The sequence below is a fragment of the Bactrocera neohumeralis genome, unplaced genomic scaffold (assembly GCF_024586455.1).
Source record: "Bactrocera neohumeralis isolate Rockhampton unplaced genomic scaffold, APGP_CSIRO_Bneo_wtdbg2-racon-allhic-juicebox.fasta_v2 cluster10, whole genome shotgun sequence".
NCBI classification, from domain to species: Eukaryota; Metazoa; Arthropoda; class Insecta; order Diptera; family Tephritidae; genus Bactrocera; species Bactrocera neohumeralis.
Window position 1 is genome coordinate 25,526,858 of NW_026089623.1, and position 21,062 is coordinate 25,547,919.

Genomic DNA, 21,062 nt, shown 5'->3' on the forward strand with positions numbered 1-21,062 from the left:
CATTCATTTCTTCCGTTGCTTTCTTTTATGCTCATTTTTGCAGCTTCAGCAACACAGATCTGCTATTTCGATAAACGTAATATTATTTTGTGCGATTGGTAATTTACTACTTGCATTTTAAATTAAATATGAAAACTCTGTTCATAATATGCATAGATTAGAAGCGTTAAATCTACGTAATAAATAAAAAATTTATTTTCTTACATCCTTATAATTTTGGAGACGTTGATGGTAAAGTATGATTAACATATGTATGTATTTACGTTTGTTATTCATTTTTATGTGAGCTTTATGAAAATATATTTTGGATACTATTTTTGTGAAACTATTGCATAGCGAAAAAATGCTTGTAATGGTAATTCGGGTTGCTTAAAGTAGTGATTTTTCAACGAAGTTAATTAAGTACATTCTTCAATTTATAGATAAATACTTTGAGGACTAATTGTAACATAAAGAAAATATTTTACTATTGGCGAAGAATATAACGTTTGGTGCCGTGAATTAATTTAGATTATATGCTGATATTATATCGGCAGAACACATCAATATCGAAAAACCAATATTTAACATAAAGATTTCACTTAAAAATTACAAAACGCGAAGTGTTATTTTACTGAAAAACGGCGATCCTTTGTGTTGGCGAATAGTCATCGTACTTATTGGTGTGTTCAAAAGAAAAAGTGGAGGAAAATTGTCGTCGATTACAAACCATGAATTTGAGGGGCACCGCTCCCAAGAAGGAGGGAAAGATGCGGATTCGCGCTTTTCCGGTAAGTCACTTCTTTGTAGAGTAACACGTCTGTTTGTTTACACTTGAAATTGTAATAGTTTTCTTTGTTAAATATATGAACAATTGTTTACTTATAAATTATATACAAAAATAATATGCAAAAAATTTAATTATTATAAAATTTTAGTTATTGTTGTACTATATATAAATATTGTCAATTGTTTAAAAATTAATTTATGTTTACATTTTTTGACCGCTACTGAAAAATATGTATTGAATGAAAAATGGCTAGATTTTTTTCAGAATATATTTAAAATTAAATTTCTTTCGTGGTGAATCCTTACTTTATGGTTTAAGTTTCTATAGCTTACTGTGCAATATTTGTCAAAGCAAAATCTTTTGTCTTGGAAAAAATTAATTTTTCAAGAAGTTAAGACAGAAAAATTATTATTTGTGAAAAAACGACATCATTCGTTTCAAATTTGTAAAATTTACAAAGAACTAAGAGTGAAGGATTCAACGAAGGGAATTGATCGCAAACTAATAGCCCATAAAATTCTACTGCACCAAACTATAAACTTAAATATCATTTGATATCAACATTGTTTTCATTGGAAATAAAAAGAGAGAAGTTAGAAGCGAATTTAAAAGAATTGATGTGTTAGTAGAAAGAAAATGTTTGAAAACCAAAAAATCTAAACCAATGTTTAAGAAAAATAGATTTAAGAGACAACGACGTCGTTTTGCGGGGAGTAGAAAATATAAAATTTAATAGTTAAAATCCGAAAATACTAATAGCAGCTAACGAACTGGTATTATTACTAGTTGTACTTCATTAAATCAAGAAAACTTGCGATAAATAGATATTTTTTGAGAAATTTGACGTTTTTTATACGACGTTGGCCTGCCTGCACGTTTGCTCATATATTTCGATTTCAGCCGTTCGTCCCATTACGAACATTAAAGGCAAATCGGCAAACCAATGCCCAAAGATAATAAACCTGGATCACAAGAGCGTCAAAAAAGTTTACTATTCACAAACAGCCAAAGCTGTCATTCGCCTAGCAGTTCTGTGAATAGTGGTCGCTATCGCAAATTTTTTATACGTGGACGCACAACAGTGGGTGTTCAGGGTTCAACAGCAGCTAGCAGTGCTGCACGTGAACAACGCTGCGCATTACAATCAACTCCACAATATGCTGGCGCAAGTGCAAGCTTGCTACATGTCGGAACTGTTTGCAGCGTGTCCGTGGGCTTAAATTCTAAGCATCAAAAACTTTCTGAAGTTCAACGAAAGTTCCCTCTTTGGTTGCCGGAGTACAAAACGAACGCTTTTAATGTTAGCTGAATATGTTTTTCTTATTTTTTTCGTAATTAGTTAGTACTCTGAGTTCTTTATTACAATACTAATTATTTTTTATTAAAACGATCGCAGGCTTCTATGGATGAAAAATATGTTGAATCGATTTGGGCAAGCTTAAAAAACGCTATACAGGAAATACAAAAGAAAAATAACTCTGGATTATCTTTCGAGCAATTATATCGGAATGCATATAATATGGTGCTACATAAGCATGGCAATCGCTTGTATTATGGCTTGCGTGAAGTCGTTTCTGAGCACTTAGAACAGAAAGTGCGGCAAGATGTGCTTGAAAGTTTACATAATAACTTTCTTCCTAAGTTAAATCAAGCTTGGAGTGATCATCAAACTTCTATGGTAATGATACGTGATATATTGATGTATATGGATCGTGTTTATGTGCAACAACGCGAAGTAGATAATGTTTACAATTTGGGCTTAATATTGTTCCGAGATCAAGTATGTTTGATTAAGTTAATTTGCTATCACAAACCGAATCTTTAACCAAAAAATATATATAGATTGTGCGTTATTCAGAAATTCAAAAAGCTCTACGAGAAACATTACTTGGAATGGTTATGGACGAGCGAAGCGGAGAAGCCATCAATCATCTAGCGATTAAAAATGCATGTCAAATGCTTATGTCGCTGGGAATTAATACACGATCCGTATATGAAGATGACTTTGAGAAACCATTTCTTGCGCAATCTGCATCTTTTTATAAGTTTGAATCACATAAATTTCTTAACGAGAACAATGCGGGTGTTTATATAAAAAAAGTCGAGGTACTTGTTATTTTGCTATTGTTAAAGATTTTTATAAAGCTTTAGTTTTTCAGGCTCGCATACAAGAAGAATCTGCACGTGCGGCCCTGTATTTAGATAAAGACACTGAACCGCGTATCGTTAAAGTTGTCGAGGATGAACTTATTAAGAAGCATATGCGTACCATTGTTGAAATGGAAAATTCTGGTGTTGTTTATATGATTAAAAATTCAAAAACAGAGGATCTTGCCTGTACCTATAAACTATTTTCACGTTTAAAAGAAGAAGGTCTCAAAGTAATTGCTGATACAATGTCATCGTATTTGCGTGAACAGGGAAGAATATTAGTGAAGGAGGAAGAAAATGGGAATACGAACCCAATAACTTTTGTACAGAATTTACTCGATTTAAAAGATCGTTTCGATCAATTTTTACACCATTCATTCAATAATGACCGATTATTTAAAAATGTAATATCAGCGGATTTTGAGCATTTTTTAAATTTAAATCAAAAATCTCCCGAATACCTTTCTTTGTTTATTGATGATAAACTTAAAAAAGGAGGCAAAGGTGTAAGTTTTATTTTTACTTCTGTTCTATCTGTTGACTATACTGATCAATATTGCAGATGAGTGAACAAGAAATAGAAACAATTTTAGATAAAACCATGGTACTTTTTCGATTTCTCCTGGAGAAGGATGTTTTTGAACGTTATTACAAAACTCATTTAGCCAAACGCCTGCTGCTAAATAAATCAGTTTCCGATGATTTTGAGAAAAATATGATATCAAAATTAAAGGTATTTCAGATTCAGATTTCATATGTCAATACTACAATTTCTTTCCTTCTGCCTTGTGCAGACTGAGTGTGGATGTCAATTTACCTCAAAACTTGAAGGAATGTTTAAAGATATGTCCGTGTCAAACACCATTATGGAAGAGTTTAAAAACTATGTAAATGTACACAACTTATCATTATCGGGTGTTGAATTGACAGTGAGGATCCTAACGACAGGATTTTGGCCCACTCAAGTATGTAAATTATTAATAATAAACTATGAATCTAAAATCGTAATAAAAATGGTTTGATTGATGAAATAAAATTGTAGACTGCAACACCCAACTGCAATATACCTTCTGCACCACGTGAGGCATTTGAAATATTTAAAAAGTTTTATTTGGATAAACATTCGGGCAGACAGTTAACGTTACAACCACAAATGGGTAAAACAGTAAATAATCTATACTATTTTTTATGTGAAAATAAGTTTTTTATGAAATAGGCACGGCTTATATTAATGCAGTATTCTATGGTCGCAAAGTGGATAGCGATAAAGATAAAGACGGTCCTAGTTCAAGCATGTCATCCAGCTCAAATGGTTGCACGGTGCCAACAACAACCCGTAAACATATACTACAGGTGTCCACGTATCAGGTATTTAAGTTGTACGACTTAAATGTGGTAAAAAAATTTTGACATTTTCAATTTAAGATGTGCGTATTAATGCTGTTTAATAACCGTGATGTGTTAACTTATGAGGATATACAACAGGAAACTGATATCCCTGAACGGGAGTTAGTACGCGCACTTCAGTCGCTGTCAATGGGGAAACCTGCACAACGATTACTTGTGCGAAATTCAAAAACGAAGACAAAAGACATCGATCCAACAGATGAATTTTATGTAAATGATGCATTTGTTTCTAAACTCCACAGGTAAGAATTGGTATGTTTAAAATTTATACAAAAGGGACAGGTTCGGTATGTATGGTCTCTTGATCAATGGGTCTGTGCGTTGTGACATCAAATTGTATATTACTATTTTCAATATTGATATTGTATTACACTTTTTAGTACATATTATCAAACATATTAAATCATACTATCACGATAGAGATAATATTAGCGATCATTTTCGATTTTTTACGTAGTGTGCAATGTTTCTCTAATAAAGATATGCAATTTCATTATCAGTTTGATTGTTGCACATATTTACTCACTAAAGAACGAACGTAAAATACATTTTTTTTGCCATACATACGAAACAAGACTGCCTGGTATGGTTACTTTTACTCAGGGATTAAAGAGGTCGTCCAAACAAGCAAGTTGGGCAATTGTCTGGGGCGCAAGAAATTTAGAGCGAAGACAAGACTACCTGGTATGGTTACTTTTACTCAGGGATTAAAGATCTCGTCCAAATAAGCAATTGTCTTGGGCGCAAGAAATTTAGAGCGGCAAATTTTCTTTGCATATTTTATTTATTTTTACTTATTTTGTTTGAATAAAATATAATATACTAGCTGACCCCGCATGCGTTGTTCTGCTTGAAATTATGCGTTTTGAAATGAAAAAAAGTTGAATTTACGTTGTGTTAAAAATCATTTATTTCCGATTTTTCTAAATTTTTTTCAATGTAACGCAGTTTGATAAACAACATTTTTTGGTTTTTATTCCGGTGCGTAAATGTACAGAGAAGATGGTTTTCCAAGTCGGGAACACGCCACGCAATCGTAGTTACGATAATTTGGCCAATGTTGGCATAAACATTCCTGATGAGTTCATATTTCGTTGAAGTGAATTGACAAAAGGTAGGTGTAATTGATATCAAACCACTGGAACCAAAATTGCCTATTTCCAATTTTTATCGAATACGATGTAAAATGTCTTCGGCAATGTAATTTTGTTCGTATTCCATAATTGACGCGGATTTGAAGGCTGATATCATCGCGAAAGTGTGCGAACTTCAGTGGCATGCGAAGCAGCTATCGAATCGTCCATCGTTTGATTCCATTGATTATCATGTTCCAGCAATTGTAATTGCTGGCATGCTTCTCAAAAAGTTGCACACACTCTACCATTCACAGTACGCAATGACTTAAATGAAATTGAACCACGTACATTTATCAATAGCAACCGAAGGTATAAGCAATCGTCGTTTTTCGGGTGGATTATGTAAATCGTCATAAGGAATTAGTTGAAAACACACCTGGATGTCAATCTACTGGTTGGCCTTGCTTCAAGGCATTTCCGAATAGAGCAATGTTCTCGCAAACGAATCACTGACGCAAGTTGAAAGAAGATGAAGAAAAAACTCGTCAATGTCAATTTTGTTGTTGGAAGTGTTTCCGCTGGCTGTACTGTATTCTCTGGGTTGAAAAACGCTTTTTGGCCATTCTCCAAATGAACTGCGAGACGCACAACAGTCGGAAAACGTTCATCAATTGCAAAAGTAAATACCCTACAAAGCGCTTTATTGCAGTTCACGTATGGATCATTTGATCTTCAAAGAACATTTAAAAAATAGAATTGGCCAAATTGGTCCAGGCGTTGTTGAGTTATGCGCTTAGCAACACATTTTGCGATTGATTTTTATATTATAGACGCAACTTTCGTAATTTTTTCTTACATATGAACCTTCTCCTAATAATAACAAATACAACAAAAAAGAATTAGTGAAATCGGTCCAGCCATTCACGCGTGGTGCCGTGACCAAGGGAAAAATGAATTCATTTTTATATTATATACATATATATGTAGATAGATATATTATTTCAATTACTTCATTTATATAAAATTTATAAAAGTGAAATTTATAATTTCATATTCTCGCATATTTTCAAAAGGTAGCACCTAGTGGTTGTTGTATAGTGTACGTTGCTAAACGTTGATGGCATTTATTCTGTTGATTTGCCCATATAACATATTTATGTATGTATGTACTTTCGATCAGAAACGACACAAGTTCGATCAAAAAACAGGAAATACAGTTCAATTATGAGGGGAAAGATAAGCCAATTCGTGGTGCTAAGCTAAATTATAAAACTAATTTCTATTGTGCCATTATTGATACTACATTGTCTTCAATCGATGGCAAATACGATCAGTTAGAGCTAGTTAGAGGAGAGTTTTAGGTAAGGAGCCATTTTTGAACATTGCAAAAAATTATAAATGTTATTAACTCACGGTGAATTGACGGATATAGTTGTAACATATGTATTTGTGTAACGAAATACAAGCTTTTGGCCGAAAAAGTGCATATAAAACTACACCACTGGACATTTTGAATTATATTTGGTCGAACGAATTAATATATTATAACTCAACGATTACCCTTCTCTCGGCCAACCGATGCGAGTGCAGCATCCGCATACATGCAGAATCAGCCGAGTCATGAAACAGAACAAAAATTACAACAGCTAAGATTTAAAATATGTATGTTATAAAAAATTGTTACGATTTTATTTAATGAGCGAAAGCAATATATGTAGTCTTTTTAATTGCGAAATCAGATAAATCAAATGAGAATTAAAATCAAGACATATGTATGTATGCGACGGAATGGTTCGTTAAGTTCAAATTTTTATTTATAATATTTTAACAGCAAGGGCTTGAACTGCTCCGAAAAGGGAATAAAGTGCTATTATTTTTATTTGAATAATATAATTATTTTTTATCAATAGAAAAAGTATATAGACAAACAAGCAAGTTTGTTAGCTAGTAGCGAAATATCTCCTGTCATCAAACAAACAGTCGTCGCACTCGCGACTTGGCTCTCACGTCAGTCATAACTTTGAAGTTTTTATTAATATGAAGACTAAAATTATGTTTAGGGTCTATAGTATCTCCCAAATCAATAAAGTTGTCAAGTTTGCGTGTTCATTCCTCAATATTTTTTCAGATTCGTTTCTTTTCTCGTTCTAACCATAAAATGTGTATTATTGTCTATTCTTCTCAAAACACAAGTTTGAGTGTTGCCTAACGGATGTTGATTTATCGTTTTTGATACCTATTTTTCAAATAAAGGGTCATGTAAAAGACTGGAAAATTTTTACAAGATATAATGGAATATTTAGAATCGCTAAAAGTCGCTTTTTACATTCTTCATTTGAAGTATTTGATTTAAAAGCTTTAGGTCATCGAGAAATATCTTTAATATATAACGAACAGAATCGGCTCAAGATGAACTTGTGAACCAATTAATTGCATGTAAAAGAGTTTCATTAAATATCATTCATTCTTATTGAGATAAGAAAATAGTCATTAAATAACTCTTGACTGAAAACCAAGAAGATCAAGTGTTTGCTCGAGAGTCAAGTGACTTACTTTATCGAAAGTTTTGCTAAAGTCGGTATATATGTTGTTGTTGTTGTTGTAACGGCAGAAATTCTGCCGAGTTGACAGTCCTTGGCCGGATAAAAATCCGGGTCCGTTCCGGTTTCGTAGACCCGACTGTCGTGGGAACGGGCGGTATATATAATATCAGATGCTTATTTCCCTAAAACTCATTGAAGCGTGGTTTATAAATTCAAGCAAACTTGTTAGAGTAGATTTCCATGATTATTGATACAAATATTTGTAAATGAAAAAACAAAATGTAATTCCCATTTGGTTTTTTACTGATTATTATAATCCTTACTATCTCTACTAATATTATATAATATTATAAATGTGAATAATCACTACATAGTATAAAACAAAGACGTTTTATCTGTCACTATGTCCCTATGTATGTTTAAATCTTTAAAACTACACAACGGATTTTGACGCGGTTTTTTTTTAATAGATAGAATGATTGAAGAGAAAGGTTTATATGTATAATAACATTTCTAATGTGATGTCGTAAATAATTACATTTTCTCCGCATAATTTCGTTGCAAACGCAGGCTGAAGCTAACGAGATTTATCAAAATAATGCACTAAGTATTGTACACATTGATGGTATATGTCTATCTCTTATAGATATCCTACAATAACTTTTGTTTGTCATTTACTTTTTACGACAAATATTGGCTAATTTTCGAACCGATTTTAACAAATACGGCATTAATCCTTATCCAATCAAATACCTTAAATACATTGTTGAAATAAAATATATCTATATGGCTCTTTACAGGATATGATTTAAATGAATATTTTCGAAGATATTACATATTTAACAAGTAAGGAAGGGCTAAGTTCGGGTGCAACTGCACATTTTATACTTTTGCAACTTGCAAGAATTAAAGCCAGGGAAATAACTTAAGGTAAAACGTCAACCAGATGATCGCTCAAATTTATTCATATTAGGCACAAAAATAAGCTGTCATGATTAAAACACGCTCTCCCAATTTCACTAAGATAACTCAAATATTGGCTGATGTATCCAGCATAAAGTCACCTGTAAGTTCGAAAATCTTTATATTAGGTCTATGGAGGCTCAGGGAAGTATTGCCCGATTTGACCAATTTTTGACATACAGAAAGGAAGGATGATCCCTGAATTTAAATTATATACCTCACACATTCACCAATATTTTCAGTCAAAAGTCAACTATAGATACTGGTGTCCACATATTCGGTACCTAGGGTCTTGACCAGTTTTGGTTGGATATGGACAATTTTTGGTCAAAAGGTGGTGGTTACTTTAAGGGAATTATTATTGCAAAATTTTATTCCGTTATATTAATTATTCTTGATTTGTGTACTGGAAAGTAAAAGAATCAAATAGAATTTTAAATTGTGTTACATATATGAGAAGTAGGTTGTAGTCCGATTTTGCCTATTTTCACACTGTAACATAGGAATGTTCTAAAATGATACATACTAAATTAAGTCGAAATCGGTTGGTTGGGTCCCGAGATATGGGATTTTACCAAAGAGTGGGTGGTGCCACGCCCATTGTCAAATTTTCACACCGGCTCTCATAAAGCCTTCTCATACCATCTTGGAGGTAAAATTAAATGGTTTTGGTATAACCAGTTATGGATTTATTGCGCTTTTAGCAATTTTGAACGATCCGCCTCCGTTATATGGGGAGTTTGGGATAAAAGGCCGTAAATTAGTTTGACGTAAGCCAAGTGAAGCAAACAACAAATGCAATCTTTATCCAATTGTGAAACATGGTGGTGGTGGTGTGATGCTCTGGGGCTGTATGTATGGTTATTAAAAGGTACAAAAAGTTTAAATTTTACTTTGTAACGCCTTTATATGTTAACTGCTTGTAGATTTTTGATCGCTTGCATTTTTACGTCAAAACGTTATCTCGTTCGTCTGTTTTTCAAACATGTGCAAATTGTTTCGGCGCCATCAAACTGTATAACAATAGTAAATATTGAATTGAGTAAATTAATTAGTTTAGAAAATTTTTTTAAATAAACGTTTTCAAATTGGCTGCTTCTAGACTTATGACTCTGAATGTATATAGAAGATATTCGTGTTAGTAGCACTATTTATAACTCAAGAACGGTTGAACCGATGTAGCTGAGAACCAGAGGACAGACATAGGATTCTTTTTATCTCTTTATGCTAAAATTCAATACAATTCATAAATACCAAAATTATATATCAAATCATAAGCATGTGTTCAAAATTCATGTAAGAATCATTTGAAAATGTTATTACTTCAAAAAAAGAAAGATATAAGTAAAAAAAATAACAACACAGCTAATGCGGGAGAACACTGATTTATACTGTTGGCAGGTTTTAGTTAGGACGAACCCGAAAGATATTTTTAATATCACAACAAAAATGGCATTGACATTTTCGTCGTCAAGGCATCGCGGCTACTTTGCTAGATTATGGGCGAAGGACACAAACTCATTCATAACAAACCAAATCCGACATCTAACATAAAAAATAGCGGAATAACTGCAGTGTTGATAAAGAGGTCGTTTATAAACGGAGCTTTCACCTCTTTAGGGCGTCCACTGCCTTCATTGTTCTTAGTGTACATTTTGCCTCTTTCCAACTTACAAAATATCTTTACAAAGGTTGATTTTCCTGGTACAGAGCCGAAATTCAATATTGTATTTTTCCCCCAAAAAGCAATGCTTTATTAACACACGAAATACCTTTTGAACCATTAAACTAACACAAGTTGCTACACCCAAAATGCTTTATCTTATTAACTAATAGTTCCTCAGTTGCCAAATTTGAATAAATATCATTGCATAGTACCATCTATGTATCAGTCACAGTTAAGCGCGACTCGTCCACTAGCAATGACATATAGTATTATAAATGTGAATTTAAGTTTGTTTATTACGCTTTCACACTGAACTTTGGACACGTATTCGTAATCATCCATCCATGGCATACCTAAGAAAATAATTATTTTTAGATATATATGTATGTTTGTAAACTTAATTTAAAACAAGAAAAAACGTTAACTTCGGCTGCACCGAAGTTAATATACCCTTCACAGGTGCATTTCTTTTAGTAACTATGTGTACAGTTTGTATGGAAGCTATATGCTATAGTAAACCGATCTGATCAATTTCTTCGGAGATTACATTGTTGCCTTAGAAAATAACATATACCAAATTTCGTGAATATATCTTGTCAAATGTGAAAGTTGTCCATACAAGAACTTGATTCCGATCGTTCAGTTTGTATGGCAGCTATATGCTATAGTAAACCGATCTGATCAATTTCTTCGGAGATTACATTGTTGCCTTAGAAAATAACATGTACCAAATTTCGTGAATATATCTTGTCAAATGTGAAAGTTGTCCATACAAGAACTTGATTCCGATCGTTCAGTTTGTATGGCAGCTATATGCTATAGTTAACCGATCTGAAAAATTTCTTGGGAAATTACATTGTTGGCTTAGAAAATAACATATACCAAATTTCGTGAATATATCTTATAAAATGTGAAAGTTTTCCATACAAGCATTTAATTCCGATCGTTCAGTTTGTATCGCAGCTACATATATGCTATAGTGGTCCGATATCGGCCGTTCCGACAAATGAGTAGCTTCTTGAAGAGAAAATGATGTTTGCAAAATTTCAAAACGATAGCTTAAAAACTGAAGGACTAGTTTGTATATATACAGACAGACGGACAGACAGACAGACGGACATAGCTAAATCGACTCAGCTCAACATACTGATCATTTATATATATACTTTATAGGGTCTCTGACGATTCCTTCTGGGTGTTACAAACTTCGTGACAAAATTTTGTAAATTTAGCAAAACAAAAAATGCATCGAAAGCGGTTTTGCTGGTTACCACCATCATCACAAAGATGATCATCGCGGTATAGTATTCGTGTATTTAGTTAATTACAATAGTATCGGGTAGTCGAAAAAGTATTTTCGTATTTTGTCAATAGATGTCGTTGCAGCCGTATATTTCCAGTGCTACCAATAACATTGTGTCATACCATTTAGTGTTGGAAAGGTGAAATTTTAAGCTTGATTTAGCCAAAAAAAAAATATCGGGGAAGTTGACAAAAAGTTACAGTTGTTCAAAAATGAGTGAAAATAATGAAGAAATTCGCTATATTTTGAAATTTTTATATGAAAAAACGAAGAATGCTACGCAAGCCACCAATGAAATTTGTTTTAATTGTTCTTATGTAATAATGTCTCCAGCGGAAAAATGGCAAAAAGTGCTCGACCAAAATGGTACATATTTGTTTATTTATTTTTTATTAATTTGAAAAAAAAAACAAGTTGAAGTTTGATTAGAAATACGAAAATACTTTTTCGACTACCCAATATTTGTTATTTATTTAAGGGTTCCAATTCGAGTGAAACTAGTTATTATAATTTTTTTTGAATTTTGAATACATAATTGAAATTTACAAATATCGCAGTATAAATATATAAATTTGATAGTTTTTTTTGAGCAAAATCAAAAGGTAATTTTAAAAATTTTAATATGCTCATTTCCTAGAAGGAAATAACGTAATATTTTTGTTGTATGGGGTATTTAACACTTTTTGGTGGACGAAGCTGTCACATACAAATTATTTAAACTCTTTTCCTTTTTTGCATCGTTTAAAAATACTCAAGCGTTTTTCGAGTTATTCATATTTTTACTTCATGTCGGCGGGCACGATCAAGCTTATGTAAAGCGAGCGTTATAATTGTTGCGCTCCTCTCATATGCTATGTTGAATTGGCTTTTGAAATTTTTGGTAAATATACGTTTAGTAATTGTCAGGTAAAAGAGCTCTTAAGATTTTTCGAATAACCAAAAACCGATTATTCGAATATCCGGTTTATAACCGTTCGTATGAATATTAACCGATTAATACTATTTGAATAATCTTACCATTGCGGCTATTCGAATAGTTGCTCTGCTGCGAGTATTTGAATAAATAAAATTGTTTGAAAAAACAAGCAATATTTGATTTTTACTTGTTCTAAATTTTGTGAAAATGGCAATTGTGCGCGTATATACGGCAAAGTTTCTGTAAACAATGTACAGTAGGTAAAAAAGTAAGTTGTCAAAGTGAAATATGAATCAGCAAAATTAGTAAAATTTTAAAAAATTTGTAAACATTTTTTCAAAAAAAAAATATTTTTTTTATTGAGACGATATTTCAAAGTAATTTTAAAACAAAAAATAAGTTCATTAGTTTTATAAAAGGAAAACATACACACATGCAGTTAATTGCATGTCGAAAAAATAAGTTATCAAATTGTTTAACCCCTTGACGTATCAATTAGCGCAACGAAATTCGCTTCCAACTGTTTGCACACAACTTGCACTAAACAAATCAGTTTAATGCTTACAAACTGTCACACGCTTGTTTTACAAATTTACAAAAAATAAAATACTACGATTTAATTTTAATGCGAAACAAAAAATATGGATAATTACACAGTAGATAATGCACTCAACTGCAATAATGTTTTTTGTTTACATTATTAGCGGAAAACAAGAAAAACGTTAGCTTCGGTGCAACCCTTCACAGGTGCATTTCTGTTAGTAACTATGTGTTCAGTTTGTGTGGAAGCTATATGCTATAGTCAACCGATCTGAACATTTTCTTCGGAGATTACAAAGTTGCTTTAGAAAATAACATATACCAAATTTCGTGAATATATCTTGTCAAATGTGAAAGTTTTCCATACAAGCATTTGATTCCGATCGTTCAGTTTGTATGGCAGCTATATGTTATAGTGGTCCGATATTGGACGTTCCGACAAATGAGCAGCTTCTTGAAGAGAAAATGACGTTTACAAAATTTCAAAACGATATCTTAAAAACTGAGGGACTAGTTCGTATATATACAGACAGACGGACATGGCTAAATCGACTCAGCTCGACATACTGATCATTTATATATATACTTTATAAGGTCTCCGACGATTCCTTCTGGGTGTTACAAACTTCGTGACAAACTTAATATACCCTGTTCAGGGTATAATAACGGGAAAATTTCAATTCTATTTTCATCAAATGTACACTTTTACGCACCACGAGCCAGACTCGTGATAATCATGTTAGGCACAAAAATTGTACCACGAGTCAAACTCGTGGAAATACGTCAAGGTGTTAATATCCACAATGTCCATAATTTCGTCTTGCTAGTGATCTAATCGTTGTTGCATGAAGTTGTCAAGCTTCAAACATTAATTTTGAGGAAAATTATTCCAAATGTTATAGATGCAGTCCTTCAAATAAACCAGGTTTTGGGGTTTCTCTTCACTTATACGCATATTGAGAATTGCCCAAGCATCTTTAATTGGTGACAAGTCAGTACTTTGAGAACTCCATTTCAATACACTCATATTTTCATTTTGTAGATGTTCTGTGATGACTTTTGCAGTATGAATGGGCGCGTTGTTCTGTTGAAGAAGGATATCCGGTCCAATTAGTCGGTGACCCTCGGGGATGGCGTACTCCTTTAAAGTATTTAAACAAACTTCCAGGACTACAATATTGCCACGGCCATTCGCAGATAAGCAGCGCCAAATCATTAAGCCCTTTTCCACTGACTTAACTGTGAGTAAAGTGCACTTGTATGATAGTTCTTGTTCGGGTGAGCGTCAAACGTAAACCATACCGTGGGAATAACGAAGTGTAATCATCGATTCATCAGTTCAGAGCACTTTATGCCAAATCTTTTTAGGTTTTGATATGTGCTCTTTATAAAATGCTTGTCGTTTTTTTATTTGCCTCATTTACATAGGTAGGGTTAACTTTCTTGCAACGCGGCCGTGAATATTGGCTTGGCGCAATCTGTTATGGACAGTGCGCACTGAGGGGACTTTCTTGCCTTTTTTTATAAGCTGGGCTGAGGGGATCTCAGCGAATTGGAAATATCCAAAATTCGTTTATCAACTCTCTCCGTTGCAATTTTTAGGCGCCCCTATCTCTTCTTGCTGATGACTCGATTTCCTTTGTTGTAGCCGGCAAAATCTTTCCATATTGCGACCTGGGTTTTATTACATTTTTCAGCAATATAACGCCGCGTGTGACCATTTATGTAAACTAATTATGGCTGAACGCTCCTCATTCGTTGATTGTTTAAAATTTACCATTTTCAAAAATTTTTTTAATTCACCGTAAAAAAATCGTCTCAATATTTAAAAAAAAACGAAAAAACACACCAATTCAATTTCAAAATTTATAAAATAAAGAATTCTTGCACTTTTAATGCTTTGTTGTAGTTTATTTTCCAGTTTTAATATTTTAATATGAAAAATACTAATTACTGCACTTGATACCTTTTTCCACGCTCTGTGACTGAGCATTTCTATAGAATGCCACGCTAATTTCTTACCAGGACACGTAGCCACTAAAATCATCAATTGCATCAATTGCGGTTCTTTGATAACGGTACTTTCCAAACATATACAAAAATGATATTCGATGAAGTGAAAAAGTATAGAGCGTTTAAAACAGCGCTGGTTATTTTGATTACTTACTTTTTCTACCTACTGTAGATTAATAAGTGATCAGAAGCCCAGTTGAGTTGAGTTTTGGATGGGTGTCCGTCCGACATATCGAGTTGCATCTTGGTGCGGAACACCTGTACATGTACGTGCATCCAAGAGTAAGCGGTCTCTATTCACTATTTGAGACATTTAAACAAGTTACTATTTACAACAAAGTCTCTAGTCTTTAGTCACAAAATAGTGTCTCAAACTTGCACCTGATAGTTAGCAAGCCACAAAAGAAAAAAGGAGTCTCGTTGCCATATACTTACAGAGATTAGCAAAAATAGATTTTCGTTTTTTTATACTCTCGCAACAAAGTTGCTAAGGTGAGTATTATAGTTGTGTTTGTAAGTCCTAAAACTAAAAGAGTCAGATATAGGGTTATATATACCAAAGTGATCAGGGTGACGAGTAGAGTTGAAATCCGGATGTCTGTCTGTCCGTCCGTCCGTCTGTCCGTCCGTCCGTGCAAGCTGTAACTTGAGTAAAAATTGAGATATCATGATGAAACTTGGTACATGTATTTCTGGGCTCCATAAGAAGGCTAAAATCAGCCCACTGCCACGCCCACAAAATGGCGAAAACCGAAAACCTATAAAGTGTCATAACTAAGCCATAAATAAAGATATTAAAATGAAATTTGGCACAAAGGATCGCATTAGGGAGGGGCATATTTGGACGTAATTTTTTTGGAAAAGTGGGCGTGGCCCCGCCTCCTACTAAGTTGTTTGTACATATCTCGGAAACTACTATAGCTATGTTAACCAAACTCTATAGAGTCGTTTCCTTCAGGCATTTCCATATACAGTTCAGAAATGGAAGAAATCGGATAATAACCACGCCCACCTCCCATACAAAGGTTATGTTGAAAATCACTAAAAGTGCGTTGACCGACTAACAAAAAACGTCCAAAACACTAAATTTTACGGAAGCAATGGCAGAAGTAAGCTGCATCCAGGCTTTTTTTAAAAATTGAAAATGGGCGTGGCGTCGCCCACTTATGGACCAAAAACCATATCTCAGGAACTACTCTACCGATTTCAATGAAATTCGCTATTTGATATTTTCTTAACACCCTGATGACATGTACGAAATATGGGTGAAATCGGTTCACAACCACGCCTTCTTCCAATATAACGCTATTTTGAATTCCATCTGATGCCTTCTCTGTATAATACATATATACATTAGAAACCAATGATGATAGCGGAATAAAACTTCACACAAATACGGTATTTGAAAAATATGTAAATGACGGATAGTGAAATCTCGATTATCACTTTATCATGCGAGAGTATAAAATGTTCGGTGACACCCGAACTTAGCCCTTCCTTACTTGTTATATTATATTATATTATAAATCAATTTCACATAAATATCGTAAATATTCTGAAACAAAGTGAACATATATTATTATTTTTAATGGTAATTATGCTTTTTGACTGTGTTATAGAAGATTAGAAGATTTAATATTTGTTTTCGACATTTTTATTTTCATTCAAGTTTTTATATATCTCTAAATAGCGAAATGTAACAGCCGATGAGACCCGTTCGTTTTCAGTTGAGAGATTTTTGTGACTATCGCGTACTGAATTGCAAAATCGTCTCAAAACACAAAAATTGTCTCTAATTTAAAATTTAAATTTTAGTGATTTGTGACTGTATCACAGTACAGAATTCCGGTGTTAATGTCTATATGTCATAAACTGTATGCGATTTATCGACCAAACTTGCTAAGGAGGAATTCCTCATATAACGTGAAATCAGAAGATAACAACGCCCATGTCCCCATCACCGGAAATCAAATTATTTCGTTAGATAATTGCTTTTCCCAAGTAACGCTGTGTGGATTTTTCGAAATTCAAATTTTTAACACTTTGCAGGAAAGCTCGTTTTTTTCATATTAATTTCTTATTGTAAAAGAAAACTATAAATAAAATTACCATTTAAAAAAGGGTTAACTTGTGAATTATGTTTAGAGATAGAGTTGAACATATCAAAATAATCTGCAGTAATTTGTGGTAGTAGTACTTAAGGATGATGTTGACATCGAAATTTTGCAATTATGTGTATTTAAGGTGTGCAATTTAACTTCCAGAAATTGTGGAGGCCGGATTATAACTTTTAATACTTGGGTCAAACCACATCAAGTGGTCCATGAAAATTTCGCAAAATCACCGATTTGAAAATTACCAGTTCATTAAGGAAGGGGATAAGACGCATAAGCGCTCGTAAGCTCCCGACATTTGTGCCACAAGAAAAGCATTAGCACATTGCGCAACGATGAAAAGGTTACTAAGGTTGCAAGCAACGTAAATAAGGGGATTTTGGAAAAATACTATTGCAAAGTATTCTCGGTATGCATCGTCCAGCAACATTGCAAAATTATGCGTTGTATAATTTGATGTTATAGAACACTCTCATTGCAAAGTTTACTTTCGCAGTAAGCCGTTTTATATTTGCGAACGTATAAAGATAAAAATCATGAAAATAAAATCAAATAGTATTATTAATATATTTTCTGATATTCTTTGGCAAAATCTTTGAATTAATTTCCTAATTTAGTACAAATTAATAGGAAAGCTTATTAAACTGACTAAAATAGTATAACAACATGTTTTAGAATGTTTTTAATATTAAAGAGATCTTAAAAATTTTCCAATATCTAACTATATATCTATATGAACTAAAAAGTCTTTAGGATGCAATTTTAGGTGGTTGAGCATTTAAATTTGTTTAATTGAGAGAAAATGTCCAGTGTAATTACACAAGACAACACAGCTGTTCATTTTGCATGTACACAATTTCGTTGTGGCCATACTAATACCTTGCACTTCAATGAAATTTTAAGATTTTGTCCAAAGTGAAATTTTTTATGCAAAAAATAAGTAAATAGGTAAATGTATTTGTTTTAAATTATCAATTTTTATTACAATTGATATAATAGAGCTATTTTATGCTTTTATTTGTAAAATAACGTAATGTTTGTTGGAGCTTTGACTAATTTTACATTTTACTTATTAGTGGCATCCCTCCTCTCTACTGTCAAATATAAAAATATGTATATTGAAGTTAGCGAGAGCGACAACTGTCGGCCTGCAGTCGTGTAGACGTGTAGCTGTCAGAATAACTGTGTCTATAAGAACGTGTGTATTTTAATATTTGACAGATGTCGCTTGCAGTCTGTTGCGCTCAATGTGTTCAGCTCTTCACTGTCGTGCAGTCATGTCGTGTTGCTCTCTATTCGTTCTTTGATCTCATAGTACCTATCGGTTCCTGCCTCTCTTCTCTCTCAGTTTGCGGAATACGATCAGACCGTTCTCAGTAACTTTCTTCTCAGTTGTCGCTCTCACTAATTTAAAAATATTTCTAAATTTGCCGACAATAGAGAGGAGTAGTGATGTCACTAATATGTAACATGTAAAATTATTCAAAGCTGTAACAAACCTGACGTTATTTTACAAAGAGAAGCATAAAATGCTCTGTTATATCATTTTTAATAACAATTGATAAGTTTATCTATTTACTTATTTTCTGCATAAAAAATTTCTTTGTGAACAAAATATTTAATTTCATTGAAATGATATGGCAACAACGAAGCTGTGTACATACAAAATGGACAGCTGTGTTGTTTTGTGTACAAGCCGGCTATTGTTATGTCGCTGCCTTCTTACAAATATTCATGGAGCAGGCCTCAGCACATACGCGTCGACTACTTCAAATGACGCTCTGGCACATACACTTGCCTACAAAATATTAGCACCCGCCATACAAAGTACATGAACTAACGCTCATACATTCGACATAGTACATAACATAATAATCATTGTTATAATTAAATAGATAATAAAATTATGGTATTATGGTTAAACTCTTATTTTTTTATTAAAGGACTTAGCCGACCTCACTTTTGTATAATTTAATTTGTCAATAAATAAAAAAATATACATAAAATGTTTGCCCTTAACCATTTTATATTGCATTTATATTTAAAAAATTTACTATACACTTATACTTTATTATTAAGTTTGAGTTTTTTATGTCTGCTTTTATAGAATTAAAATTCAAACTGTTGCCGCAAAGGGAGAGACTGAACCTGAACGCAAGGAAACGCGGGGTAAAGTAGATGAAGATCGCAAACATGAAATTGAAGCAGCTATTGTTCGTATAATGAAAGCAAGAAAACGTTTACCGGTAGGAAAATCAATATACATACATATTCCTTAATATTGACAAATACTATACCTATCACTTAAATTGCCATTGCAGCACAACTTGCTTGTATCAGATGTAACATCACAATTGAAATCGCGGTTCTTACCGTCTCCTGTTTTTATCAAAAAACGAATAGAGGGCCTTATCGAAAGAGAATATTTGGCCAGGACGCCCGAGGATCGAAAAGTTTATATATATTTGGCCTAAACACTCATCTAGCTTTACTCTAAAAAAAAAAAAAACGAAAATAGGAGACGTGAATAGTAAAAAGGGTCTTAAGTAAAGAAATAGCTACTTTGTTGTATTGTTGCATCATCTCCACATAACATATGATATTGCAATGGATATATTTACAGCTAACTTTTTCGCCATTTCTAATTTCCAGAATAGTTCCATGTTTGTATGCTAAAATTTCGATCCAAACATTTAACTTTGCTCATCAGTTATATTATTGATTTTTGTTTTGCGTAATCCCACTTCTTAAAAAAATTTCACATAGTTTTTTAACTTCCTAATAGAAGAAAAACATTAACTATTACAACAGAATACAAATAATTACTTATTGCAAAAATTGATTGGGTTTTTAGTGCAAATATCACAACTTTGTCGTCGTTTGGTGTGACTGATCTCGGTGATAGTAATTTTTGTTAAAATCTGAAAGCGATAAATTAAAATGTACTTTTTACTTCTTAATTTACAAATAAGATATTATGGGTGGGCAACGCATTGTAACGAGATCAATTACGAACTTCACCTATGCGATGATAACAATATCAATAAGAACAAATGAACAACCCAATGCATGAAGTCAAATGCTAGAAGTTCAGAAAGTCCATTAACTTCATTTAATTTGGTGACTTTTTATTTGGTAATGTTTAAAATATAATGAAAGGTATTGATGAAAATAAAATCTACTCAGACCCAAATAAACTAGCTTAGGGTTTTATTTCTTTTCGCTTATTTCTCTTTTATATACTACTGGTTTTAAATGTGTTGCATTATTTACTTCGATATGGAAAATATGACTTAGTTGAAATGTGAAATAATTGAATAATGATACACTAAAATATAATTAAGACAGTATATTTTAAGATTGTTGTTTTAATCTTACTAGAAAAGAAAAGAATATTTCTTCCTTCGGAAAAAGTAGACGTTAAAAGAGTGCAGTCGTATCATATTAATATTTAGAAAAAAATACATACATATGTATGTAATTGTGGTCTGTTATACCGTGGGTTGGTATGGACACTTGGTCGTATCATGTCAGTTGTACATCCCAAATACAAATAGCTCCCTATTCAATTAGGCGCCCTTCCTTCAGATTTCCACCGATG

The 21,062-nt window shown here is 32.8% G+C and overlaps 1 protein-coding gene across 3 annotated transcripts; it reads left to right on the forward strand.

Moving 5' to 3' along the window:
* Positions 1-26: 26 nt before the first annotated feature.
* On the forward strand, positions 27-20,819 carry LOC126765216 (cullin-3). Of its 3 annotated transcripts, none has more exons than XM_050482841.1 (12): positions 27-251; positions 423-770; positions 2,166-2,549; positions 2,612-2,875; positions 2,929-3,426; positions 3,483-3,653; positions 3,715-3,885; positions 3,963-4,077; positions 4,137-4,288; positions 4,346-4,569; positions 19,569-19,707; positions 19,783-20,819. In XM_050482841.1, exons 2-12 carry the CDS (start codon positions 711-713, stop codon positions 19,933-19,935), a joined length of 2,331 nt encoding a protein of 776 aa, XP_050338798.1. In that variant the 5' UTR covers positions 27-251; positions 423-710; the 3' UTR covers positions 19,936-20,819. The 3 variants fall into 3 exon arrangements, with proteins under 3 accessions (XP_050338798.1, XP_050338797.1, XP_050338799.1); XM_050482840.1 differs by having other exon boundaries at positions 27-231; XM_050482842.1 differs by lacking the exons at positions 27-251; positions 423-770 and adding an exon at positions 1,220-2,069.
* Positions 20,820-21,062: the final 243 nt, after the last annotated feature.

Bases quoted from the DNA above. Each gene is read 5' to 3' on its own strand.
- LOC126765216 (XM_050482842.1), top strand. From the start codon at position 1,713: ATGCCCAAAGATAATAAACCTGGATCACAAGAGCGTCAAAAAAGTTTA. The intron at 2,070-2,165 runs GTTAGCTGAATA...AAACGATCGCAG, and splicing joins ACAAAACGAACGCTTTTAAT to GCTTCTATGGATGAAAAATA. The intron at 4,078-4,136 runs GTAAAACAGTAA...TTTATGAAATAG, and splicing joins AACGTTACAACCACAAATGG to GCACGGCTTATATTAATGCA.